The following is a 12,345-nucleotide window of genomic DNA, read 5'->3' as shown; positions in this document are numbered from 1 at the left end:
TTTCTGAATCCGTGAACAAATTTTGAATCATGAATATAGTTTTTCTAATCCATAAACATTTTTTAATGCACAATCAATTGTTTAGTACGTGTTTTAAAATAATCTAGTGTAGTTTAAAAAATCTTCATTGTGTATGGTTAAAAAGTTTATCGTATATAAAAAGGTTCACTGTATTGCAAAAAAATAGTGTGTATTCCGAAAACGATCTTCATATATCAAAGGATTGTTCACAGTATATTAGAACATTTTTGGTATTCGTTAACACTTTTATATTTTGAAATTTTTTATGTAAATTCGTGAACATGTTTTTTAAAATATGTTTTGACCAAACTTTGTTCCTTACTGAAAATTAATTATATAAATATAAAATTGAAAAATGCAAAAACCAAAAGGAAAAAAATGTTTGTAGCCTAGAAGCTAGCGACGAGAGATGTACTTGTAAATGTGTAATGATCAGACATACTAGCATCAGTTTTTCCACATTTTAGAAAAAAGCGCTATCAGATTTTTTCTATGGGCAGCTAGTAACCAGTTCTTTTTAGGGGAACTAGAGACCGGATTTACTTATAGGCCGGCCGCACAGGAAGTGCGAGCTGGTTTTTAGTTTTGGGCATTGACAAATTAAAATCAAACAAACAAGAAAAACAATGCAAAAATGTGGTGGCGCTGACATTATAATTAGACGTGAGGTATTATCTCACATTTAGATGTGACATAGACAGGCCCTTTGAATATCTAGCTTTTCGTTCATTTCAGCCACCTTTTGTTCATCTTTAATATTCCCTCCGTCCCAAAATTCTTGTCTTAGATTTATCTACTCCCTCCGTTCCGATTTACTCGTCGTGGTTTTAGTTCAAATTTGAACTAAAACCACGACGAGTAAATCGGAACGGAGGGAGTAGGTACGGATGTATCTAACACTAAAATGCGAATAGATACATCTATGTAGACAAATTTAAGACAAGAATTTTGGGACGGAGGGAGTATGTTCCTCATTGGATGTAGAGTAAAAAGTACCAGTAATACAACAGTATTTCTGTGAGTAAATTGTTTTTTATACACATCAAGAGAAATGTACACACTCCTTATATCCCAAGAGTGACAAATTGGATAAAATGACCCCTCAAGTACTACTCATTTGCGACTTTCCACCTTTAAGAATCTGTGGAAGTTTGTTCGGATAGTGGAGTATTAGTATTAACAAATATCCTTATATTCAATTGCTACCTCAGAGAATGCAATGACCGTTAAGAAATGCACATCAACTCAACTCATGTTTTGACAACTAAGTGGCGTGGTCTCAAACTCTTCACAGAGACCAAGTGTTATAGCCTATTCTTTACATGGGATGCCCAAGAATTGGAGAGCGGTGAATTTGACTAGCAACCTAAACTACCAAGCAATTCGACCAGGCAGGCACTCCACAGGAGTCTCAGTATCCTCTTTGTATTAGGTCAATTTGGAGCTTTGTCCTTCCAGCAGATCAGGGAAATATCCGCCACCACTTGCTCTCACGTTTCTTCTGCTGCTGCTGCTTCTGCTCCTCAATCGCCCTGTAAGATGGTGAAGTAATGGCCATTCAGTTCACAGAAGAACAGGTGTGTGTAACAAATAGCTGATCCTAGATAGGCAGATTTTTAAAATCCAGATAGGCATTCTAAGCTCGCAATCTGATATACTCAAGGTCAATGTCCTAATTTTGCATGAGATTGGTGTAGTTCTCAAAGAAGCATGATGCCTTAATAAGGGAGTAGTACCAAAGGCCCTACATTCTTTACATAAATGGCCAGAACAGCATATGCAACCGCCATGACAGTCCACAGCAAATGCCACACAAAAGAGAGATTCACTCGTATAGTTACACTGATGATCCTGCAGTACAAATGTACAATGTAACCATGTGCTTACCTCTGCACTTGTTTGCATCGCTCATAGAACTCTTTAACAACATCCTTCCCTTGATAAGAAGCAACCACTTCACGAAGATCAGCAGGCCTTACAACATCAAGAGCTGTAATATAAAGGTTAGCGCCGTTAACATTTAAGCACTTTGAGGTCAGACTCAGAAAACAACAAAGATACCTATAACCACATGGTAATGCCGTAATACAGGAGATGTTTTTTTAGGGAATACAGGAGATGTGTTGGTACACTTACACTCAAGAAATGGACTCAGATCCCGCAGTTCAGTGTCATTAGTTTCAAGTTTCCATGGTTTGATATCCAGACAATTTTCAGGTTGCAGGCAAGATTCAAGAGCATGCGCACTTATGTACAGAACTCGTGCAGGATTTCTGTTCAACCTTGACAGATCCTGGTAGCATGACAACAAATATTAAAATGAGAAATATCATACAGTAATAAAATGGAAGGCTAGGTGATGGGTCACATATCAAATAATTGACCCAATGAATAAATAAACAGATAAATACACAATTAAATGGTTCACTTTTCTTGAAATGCCCAACAATGAAAATTATCTACAATAAAAGCGTCGATCTTAATTTACAATAGAAAGAATACTATAATACTATTAGGAGCACATACCTTGAGAAATGATTCAAAGGAGATGATTAGTATAAAACAGCACAAATTGAATGATACTCACTATTAATGACAATGTTTTATTCTTTATTATGGAGTATGTTTATTCCTCAAATAGTAAAAGCCAGGTAGTCTCCGTACCCGAAAGTGTATACCCTTCCGGTACTTAGTTGCAGGCCTTGATAATTTGTGTATACGTCCTGTTTGGTCGATCCTTTTAACCACATCCTCCACATCCTACAAATGAAAATGTAGACATTAGGGTATTACATAACAGTCTACCTGAAGGATTAAGTTAAAAACAACTTACCTTCTGCAGTTGATCAGAATATACAACAACTTCATACAGGGTTGACATACGTTGCAAAAAAGCATCAACTCCTGGTCTCTTGAATGTCTTCAAGCCTATCTCAGGCTTCACACAGAGAGAAAAGCATTACATTGATATTCCTGAATTGCACAAATAGGAAAATACAAAGAGTATAAAAATTTAAAAGGCAAATTATGCATTATCCTATATGATGGAACTAATAGCAACATGGGCAAGATGAGTTGAGTTCAACCCTCAGCCTGCTATGTTATCATAAGGCAATGGAAAAACTCATGAACATGTTACTCCCTCCGTCCCATAATATAAGAGCGTTTTTGACACTATACTAGTGTCAAAAAGGGTATAGTGTCAAAAACGTTCTTATATTATGGGACGGAGGAAGTACATGCCTAGACACAACCAAGCAAATGAGCCATTGTTGTTCACGCGTACGGTAGCACAACAGATACTATTCTCATCGTATCAAATAAAGAGATATAAATCCTATTTATAAAGTTACACATAAATAGTTAGGAAAATAATAGATGGAGATAAGATTAGTTTTCCTTCAATTAGAGATGGCTTCATATTGCGCTGCACTTGTTAGCACATTATCTGACAGTAAGGAAAATAAGCTGCTCGTTGCCTCCAATATGGACTTGGAAGTCCTTTTTTAAATGTAAATATCAGTCCATATATGATAGTACCACATTGGCATCAAATCCTAAGACTGGGTTATATTCTTGGAAAAAATCAACAATCAAATAACATGACTATACCTCCCAATCAGAATATACGAGGGTCTCATTAAGATCAAGAACAAGGGTAAAGACACGCCGCTCCTGCGGATCTAAGTCTGGCAACAGTTTTTCCATGCCCTGTCAGACAAATATTTGGCGTGGTCATTGACATTTGCTAAAAATACAACTGTAAGATAAAAAAATGAAAATATTGTAATTCGTTACTAACCAAAACATGATCTTCAATTCCGCCCCTAAGATCCAAGTAAAGCTCTATTGATTTAACAGGAACTGCAGTACCAAAATACACATTACTAGCATTAAGTGTCTAGTCATAGTAGTGAATGACCTTTGTGAATAATTAAATTTTGGGATATGCAAAGGAAAAGATGACAAGAATTGCCTCATAATTGTAGAATGACACCTATTTAGGAAGAAATTGTGAAAAGCTAAAACAGCATCTATTGTGGAACAGAGGGAATAACAGCATAGCCATATTCAATTCCAATCTTCGTTGCATTCACTGAGGACAATTTTTTTAAATTTATTACTTACTATAATCTTTGTCGGATCACTGTTCAATCAAGTGTTTGGAACGTGTACAAAAGCATCAACCGAGGGAAGGAGTGAGAGGAGGTAGAAAACAAACAGCAAGAGAGTAAAATTTATAATATGGCAATCTTGCCGTCCAAAAGGAAAAAATATTTCAAGTAAGTAGAAAAGAAGAAGGCAAGTATAATAACAGTAATGAAAGAAGGAAGATGCCATAGCTTGTACCTTTCATAGCTGTTTCGTAAGCCCTAGCCCGAAATTTCTGCACAAACAAAACACAGACACTCTAGTATTAGACATAGTTTGCCACACAACAAGGCTGCTAGCTGAAATCAAGTGTCAATTTCCAATGGCCTGTTTAATTTAACATGACCTGAAATCATTGTAACCTAATATAAGAACGTTTTTGACACTAGTGTAGTGTTAAAAACGTTCTTATATTTTGGGACGGAGGGAGTATATTTGAGAAGAGGAAGACCAACTTTGTGGGTAACCATTGTAACCTAATCAGCAAGTACACATCCAGTCAATGTGCATGCTAGCATCACCATCTAGTCATAAAGCGCATCCAGTTCTTAGTTACGCCTAGTCAAGAGTCAAGTCAAGCTTAACTTTCAGGAAAGTTAACGCACATTTCCATGCTCGTCGACCAAACAAGTTGCATCAGCATAACATGCAATTAGTCATGCAAATGTGCAATGGTTTCAAATAAACTCACACATAAGGAACCTAAACATGCCACATCCAACTGACAACAAGTATGAATCAATATGAATGAAGGTTCACATTAAAACATGGAAAATTAGTTGTGCAGAGGTTCGTTCTATGGATCCAAGGAAACTTGCATATCAGGAAACTACAGGAACAGTCAACACATCTAGTCAATATGCATGTGGATATCACCATCGATCTACAAGTTAGGCAAAGTTTACAACAAACAGAGCTGCCAATAGGCCAATCAGGTACACCATTGCCCCTAGCGATAGCGAACCTACTCCAGCAAGCATGGCATGACATTGGGTAATTACCTCGAATTCTGACGCGTCCTCCGCGATGGGGATCGGGGTGGTCATCTCCTTCCTGAACTCCAGGGTCTTCTGCTCGACCTCGGCCAGCGAGTAGGCTGAAACAAACGGGAAGGACAAACAAGGCAGGGTCAAGCAAAAAGCAGAACGCGGATGCAAACCTAAACCCCTGAAAGGAAGCGCCATAGAAAAGATCAGGGCCGCGGGAACCGCACCGTGGGTGGCGTAGCCGAGTAAATAGCATAAAACTACCACTTTTCGTCCTATTATTCCAAAAAACTACCACATTTTTTTTGTGACTGATAACTACCGAACCGGCGTCGGCTGTTTCAAAAAACCCAAAACGATTTTAGAGTTTGGTTTCATTTCGGCTAACCGAGACAAATATCGAGCCTACCGAACTTAATTAGTTCGGTTATTAAAACTAAAAACTAAAATTATATATAGAAGTATAAAAAATAAAAATTCAGTTATTTTGGTTTCGTTTTCGTTCGATGTTCGATCCCTCGGTTTTTATGCCCATGCCTAAAAGAAAGGAGGTGTGTGGTACTTTTGCTTATGTGTCACACCATTACCAAACATTGTTGTCCTAAAATAAATATAGTTTATATTGAACTTTTATATTTTATATAATTTTTTATCATGCTACATTTTAATGAGTATATATATTTCTATTTCTTAGTTGGCACAACTAACACATAAAAATGATGAAAATTATCATTTGTACTGCTATTTGTATTTTAATATATATCACTGAAAAGTAGACTTAAATTGTGCAAAAACTAAGTTTTATTTTGTTTCTTTACTTTTCCGATTATCTTGAAATTGGAATCTCTTAAATGAAGAATAAAATGAATAAAATTGCATGCCTTTTTGACTTTATATTCAACAATTGGATTCGTAACATAGTGAACATCCTTCGATATTTTTTTAGATATTTGTCAAAAAGTATGGACTAACATATATCTTAATAGTGGTTCTAGTGTATTATTAGGTAAGAAAATTTATAAGAAGTTCTAGAGTATAAATTAAACTACTGGCATGATGTTTTACCAAAAATGTATGTATGAATTTAGAGTACAAATTGAATTTAGAATTTTTCTGAATAATAGTGTTTCTAGTGAATTATTAGAGTATAAATTAAACTACTAGCATCAGCCACTGGTTGAGTAGCCGAGAGACCTGAGCGGACTCTTTCGATCACACCTCCTAGAGGTTAAGGATGAGCAATTCAGAAAAAACTTGGTGATACCCGTTTTTTAATCTCTTCGGGAGAGGATGGCTCATGGCCCGACTATGGGCATATCATCAAATTCTGTGTGGCGATCTACGACGCATGGGCTTGAGTGGATCAAGTTTCTGTGTCACTATCCTTTGTGCGGAACGCCCGATCCGATCAGATACCTTTCATGAACCAAGTTTGTGTAGCTATGCATTCAATTTTTCTTGGGAACCCGACTCGTGCCACGGGGGATGCCCTGGGTGCTCCTTGCTCTACACAGAACGAATATGTGATGAGTGTCACTTCACTCGGTTTCCATTGGGTGCTGTGCACTCGGATTATCATCATGTTGAACGCATGGATTTTCTGACTCTGAACTGGCTTGGCAGTCGAATCAGAGCGAACTCCTCGACCTGGCTGAACACTTCAGCCGACTGGAAGGAGAATCGTCCAAAGTCATCATTGCAATTCTTTTTGAGCTGTCACGTCAAAAAATTTGGCGTGTTGTTAGACTCCTTCCTGATTGGGTTGTGATAGCAGACTCCTCGGCTTCTGTGATCTGACTGACGAGAAATCCGATAGTCTCTTTGCATGTTGTTGGGTTTAAATGTTGAATGTATGGATTCCCACGCTTGTGATTGATGTTTTGGCTTCCCCTTATTAAATGTTATATACTCAGAAACAAATTTTTTAAGTCATGAACTCTTTTTCAAATACATGAACATTTTTTTGTAAATACAAGAATACTTTTTTTAGTTGAATGAACATTTTTTTTAAATGCATGAACACGTGTTTCTAACTATATGAACATTCTTCAAACCCATGAACACTTTTCAGAAAATACAAGAAGACATATTTCTAACTAGATGAACATTTTTCGAAAGCGTGGACATCTTAAAAAAAAATTCATGTACATTTTACAAAATGCTCGAACATATTTTTAAAATACCATGAACATATTTTCGGCAATGCGCACGACATCTTAGTTACAAGGCAGTAACAAAATACAATTTTTTTGTCGTGGCCGCAGATAGTCACAATTCCTAAAACATCGTTATTTTTTCCGGCGGATATGCCCACCACCAAATCGGAATCGGCGGCTAGCCGGCGGGGGTCGAAGAGGAGGCGGCGCTCCCCGTCCGGTCCAGATGGATGGCCACAAGCGAGAGGTGGGGAGAAGGGCGCCGGAGGAGCCGCGGCCTCGGAGCAGAACGCCGCCGCTCGACTGATTAAGGCTAGGGTTTCAGTCAATCAGCCGGCCCCGCCGCCCAAGCTCAACGCCGGCGCGGACAGGATCAGCGCTCTCCCCGACCACCTCCTCCTCGAGATCCTCGAGCGCCTTGACCTGCGCGAGGCCGTCCGCGCCGGGGCGCTCTCGAGACGGTGGCGGCGCCTCCCCAAGCACCTCTCGCGCGTGGACCTCGACGTCGCTCACTTCCAGGGCGCGACGCCGCTCGAGGCCATGGACGCGTTCACGGGTGCGGCGCGGTCGCTGCTCGCCGTGGTTCCCCTCCCCGAGAGTGGCGCCCTCAGGTCCCTCATCCTCGGCTTCTTCATGCCTTCCCCACCTCACCTGAGCACCATAGGCCGCCTCGTCCAGGACGTCGTGAGCTTGGGCCAGACCGAATGCCTTGAGTTTCGCACGTCCCTGCCGCCCCCCGAGCCGCTGCTCGATGAGATTGCGCGGCAGTTCATGTCCTTCTGCCGCGCCTACCCGGTCGCCTTCTCTTGGCTCACGAGTCTTGCACTCGAGCGCCTTGTATTTGACCATTCTGACATCACCGAGCTCATTAGCGCTTGCGGTAGGCTCAGGCACCTCAACCCGTGTGCCTTCAGACTAGTTGATCCGCACTCCGCGCTCTAGATCGACGTGCCATGCTCTGGGATCCAGGAGCACCTGCGTTGGGTGCATGCGGATCGAGCTCATTTCTGTCCCTAAACTTAGGAAAGTTTGGTTCCAATATTGGCTCTCCCATAACCCTCCACTGAGCTTTGGCTATGTTCCTGAGCTTCGCGATGTAAGACTCTCTTGTAAAGCCCAGGCATGGCAGGAGCCATTCGTGCTGAGCGAGTGCCTGTCAAGGAGTGCCAGCAACCTGTCGACACTTACTCTCACTTTCGGGTGCCAAATGGTACAATCATTTCTGCGCACCACTTAAATATCTTCTGCATCTACATTCCATATGTTCTTCTCTACCAATTTTAGTTGTGCATTTATGTTCTTGCTGCAGATTTGGATTCAGCCAGAACATCCGAAGAAGCTCACTGCTATGTTCAGAAACCTGACCTCTGTGTTTCTTTGGGATATCTTCAATGAGTGTGATCTGAACTGGACACTGTTTATCCTTGAAGCTGCACCTGCCCTAGAGAATATTGCAGTTAGTGTTACTTAACCTTCTTTAATTCAGTCCAGATCTTAGCATGTCATGACTTATTCTACAATTTAGAATGATATGTTTTTCGGATATTCAACATTAAAAACATACCAGCAAGTGATCTAATTCTCAACTACTCACCAAGTTATCACAAATACTTACAAGCCACACTGTAATTTTGCAGCAAGACAAACAAAAAAACTGGATTGTATCTCATGTTAAGAGTTCTCCAAAAATTTGTCTTATGTTTTTTTTTTTGAAAAGGAGGGAAGCCTTGGCCTCGGCATCGAGTGATGCACATAGCCCTCTTGATGAAAATTCTTTATTACAAAGTACCTTGGTCGAAGAAAATACGAGGAATATAGTTGTAATTTCATAAGGACTCCGAAGCATATCTCCGTCGTACTTTACCTAGGATTTTATTCATGCATATTTCTCCAAAACTCTATAGGGCAATAAACTTATATTTAATTGCAATTGTTGTTACCTTGTCCTTCATGGGTTGTTGGCGTGTTTAATTAACATGGGTTATTTACATTCTATGTCCTTGCTTGAAGTTATCTCGACATTCATGTATTGAGACACCCAAGAATAGTGCCAAGAATACCAACATGGTGTGGGAGCCATCCAAGGATTTGAAGCACCTGAACTTGAAGGTGCTGGTGATCTGCGGGTGCGAGGATGAAGACAACGTGACAAACTATGTAAGGCTTGTCATGGAACGAGCTGTGGGGCTGTTGTTAATCCAGCTGCGTGGTGAATTCTCATGCATGATCTGCAACGCCACCAACCTTGACAGATCCAAGGCGGAGAAAGCTAGCAGGCACCGGATTAAGGAGCGACTCACGCATGGATCATCCTCATCTGTGGAGATAATAATCTGATATGGTCAGGGAATGGTAGTCTCATAACGCTCACAGCTTGCAGGAGCTAGAGCAATGACTGCGTGAGGCACATCCAGTAGTGATTCTGATTTCTAGTTATTGATAGCTTAAGAATACTTGATTGGTGTGGACCTTGCGGTGTAGCTAAATTATGTGTGCTGTAATCTGGTCGCATGGTTCTCTCTTTCAGTTTACCGAGTAACTAATTGCCTATTTGTCTACCTAGTATATGATGATTTGTTTGACCTGGGATATTCAAATTCTTGACTTGTTTTTCTTTACAGGAAAAATTCTTGACTTGTTGAAGCTCTCTATTTTTCAGAACGCGTCTTTGCCACCTTGTCTGGACCCAGATTGTGGTCTTTGGGAAACATTCTGGTGGTAGACTTTGCTTTCTGAATTTGTCTTCGTCACTATGACCGAATCAATGGAAGCGAAGGTGGACTGCGATGACGGTGTAGGAAAGGGAAATTGTGAACCTTTTTGTTTCCAGTCTTATATACTCACAAACTCCATGTTGTGTGCTCATTTCAGCCAGGAGGGTGTCATTCAAATTCTTGATGGGTTCTCTGCTTGGAATGTGACTGAATGAAAAGGGTGCAAATTAATTAATCGAGTTCTGCTCTTTTATATCTGATGAGTGGAAGCCTGTCGCAATGCTCATGGGAAATGGAAGACAGTAATCTACAGCTTGGTTCAACGTATTGTTACATTCGGCCAGAGATACACAACAAGAGGTCCATGGTGCGAATTTTCGTCAATGTGAGGTTTAACCAGGCCTGGAGATGGTATTTGATGGATGGCACTGTTCTTTTTGCACGCCTCGAAGAAATTTGCAGCTCTAGCAGGAACTTGTACCACATCAATATGCCAACCTGTGCCAGCGGAAAAGAAATCTCTGCTAATTGATTTTAAGATGATCAGAGGTTTTACACTACCTACATTACATTACAGGGGAGGCAAATTTGGCTAGACTGTCTAGAGCCAACTATTGAAACATAACTAAGCTCCCAGCTTGTATGTAAAAATTTGTCAAGCAAAATTTCTTGTGCTTTCCGGAACAAATAAAGCCATCTAAGAGAGTAAAGGTGAAGCATAACAAAGTCCAAATCATTCAAGAGAAAGTTGTCATGAATATGCTCCCTCCGTCCCGAGTTACTTGTTACGAAAATGGATAAAGATCATCTACAACTAAAAATACGTCTAGATATATTCATTTCTGCGACATGTAATTCTGGACAAAGGGAGTATACGTTTAGCTAATAACAAATGAAACTTTGTTACCAACAACAAAATGACTACCAATGACATGTGTGCGGTTCAGAACCAGTTGCTCTTGCAGGGGGTTTGGCAGCTTTAGAATGAAAATGGTGCGATGGGGAGTAATTGATACTTTATTTTGCCAGGAATTTTCGACTATATAATGTTGGCTATAGATAATGTGGCAACAAGATATAGCCATCAGTTGGCTCTATTATTGTCCTTGCTCTTATATGCATGTGGATGGGCTTCCACTGTTGCTTCCATGTTTCATTATTATTTTTATGACCTTTCATTGTTTCTTATTCCTATATGTGGTTATGTGATTGGTAGAATGCTGATTTCGGTGTCCACCACTAGTCTCCTTTCATTCAGCGCAAGTTTTTCATGAGGCTAGTGAACTGAGGTGAGGTGTAATGTTCCACATTTGTAAACTTGTGTACTACATATTCCGAGAGCTCCATGAATGTATTGATTCACCGAATAATGGTACGCCAATAAAGCCAAATTGCCAACCGTGATACGTTTTTATGTGTAGATGTGCTGGATAGAAAAGGTGTAAACAACTGTGCCGTTCAAGAAAAAAAAGTGTAAACGGATCGAGCAGCATGCAGCAAGAGTGCGCTGGAAAAAGTGTTGCGTACGTGGTTTCCGTTGAAAGAATCATGTCATGCAGTTGCCATTCATGTACCCTCAAAAAAAAAAAGTTGCTATTCATGAACTATCGCTCGGTCGTTGGAAGCCCATGATCCCCATTAGTTTGTCATGCGAGACGCATGCATCAACCGACTGTTCTATCTAGCTCGACATAAGCCAGCGAATTGATGGCAGCTTCGAATTGAGTCTCATGTGTCCTAGACAACTCTTTATTTATCATTTCTATAAAAAAAAATGGTGTTTCGTTCTTGGACATGGAGTTTAGGATTGTACTCCATGTATCTTTACCAAGAAAATTTTAAAAAATGTGAAGAAAAAACATTTGATGTGAGCGCCAAAAAAAACAGCACTCTGAAAAAAGCTCATTTTTAAACATTTTGGTGCGTACATCTTTTTTACCCAAAGCATCATGAATGTGATCTCTTCACTAAAATGTATACGCGGGGAGAACACTCAAGAATGTCTAACATTTTTTTTAGATTTATTCGGACATGGAGTTTAGGGATTGTACTCCAGGTATAAAATAGTGTCTCTTATGTAGTACTCCCTTCGTTCCTAAATGTAAGTCTTTTTAGATATTTCAAATGGACTACAACATACGGATGTATGTAGACATATTTTACAGTGTAGATTCACTCATTTTGCTCCGTATGTAGTCACTTGTTGGAATATCTAAAAAGACTTATATTTAGGAACGGAGGGAGTATAAAATAGTTCCCTAGTAAATAAAGGAGTACAATCCCATGCAACTCTTTATTTACTATTTCTATAAAATA

The 12,345-nt window shown here is 39.8% G+C and overlaps 1 protein-coding gene and 1 pseudogene across 1 annotated transcript; one reads left to right on the top strand and one right to left on the bottom strand.

The window, feature by feature from the left end:
* Positions 1-1,483: 1,483 nt before the first annotated feature.
* LOC109748872 (mitochondrial import inner membrane translocase subunit TIM50-like) lies at positions 1,484-5,753 on the bottom strand. Its single transcript, XM_073502236.1, has 11 exons — positions 5,747-5,753; positions 5,387-5,434; positions 5,175-5,269; positions 4,372-4,408; positions 3,824-3,885; positions 3,634-3,732; positions 2,855-2,959; positions 2,686-2,781; positions 2,158-2,314; positions 1,917-2,011; positions 1,484-1,543 (listed from the first exon to the last, which is right to left on the bottom strand). The coding sequence occupies exons 1-11, from the start codon at positions 5,751-5,753 to the stop codon at positions 1,484-1,486; spliced, it is 861 nt and encodes a 286-aa protein (XP_073358337.1).
* A 1,712-nt stretch (positions 5,754-7,465) lies between these two features.
* Positions 7,466-10,734, top strand: LOC109748871 (uncharacterized; annotated as a pseudogene).
* The last annotated feature ends 1,611 nt before the right edge of the window (positions 10,735-12,345 follow it).

The sequence above is a fragment of the Aegilops tauschii genome, chromosome 6 (assembly GCF_002575655.3).
Source record: "Aegilops tauschii subsp. strangulata cultivar AL8/78 chromosome 6, Aet v6.0, whole genome shotgun sequence".
In the NCBI taxonomy this organism is placed as follows: Eukaryota; Viridiplantae; Streptophyta; class Magnoliopsida; order Poales; family Poaceae; genus Aegilops; species Aegilops tauschii.
The sequence above is the reverse complement of the archived record's forward strand: the minus strand, read 5'-3'. Positions and strand labels throughout refer to the sequence as shown.

Bases quoted from the DNA above. Each gene is read 5' to 3' on its own strand.
- LOC109748872 (XM_073502236.1), bottom strand. The intron at 2,315-2,685 runs GTACGGAGACTA...TCATGCTACCAG, and splicing joins GGAAGGGTATACACTTTCGG to GATCTGTCAAGGTTGAACAG. The intron at 1,544-1,916 runs GTGCAGAGGTAA...AGGGCGATTGAG, and splicing joins TCTATGAGCGATGCAAACAA to GAGCAGAAGCAGCAGCAGCA.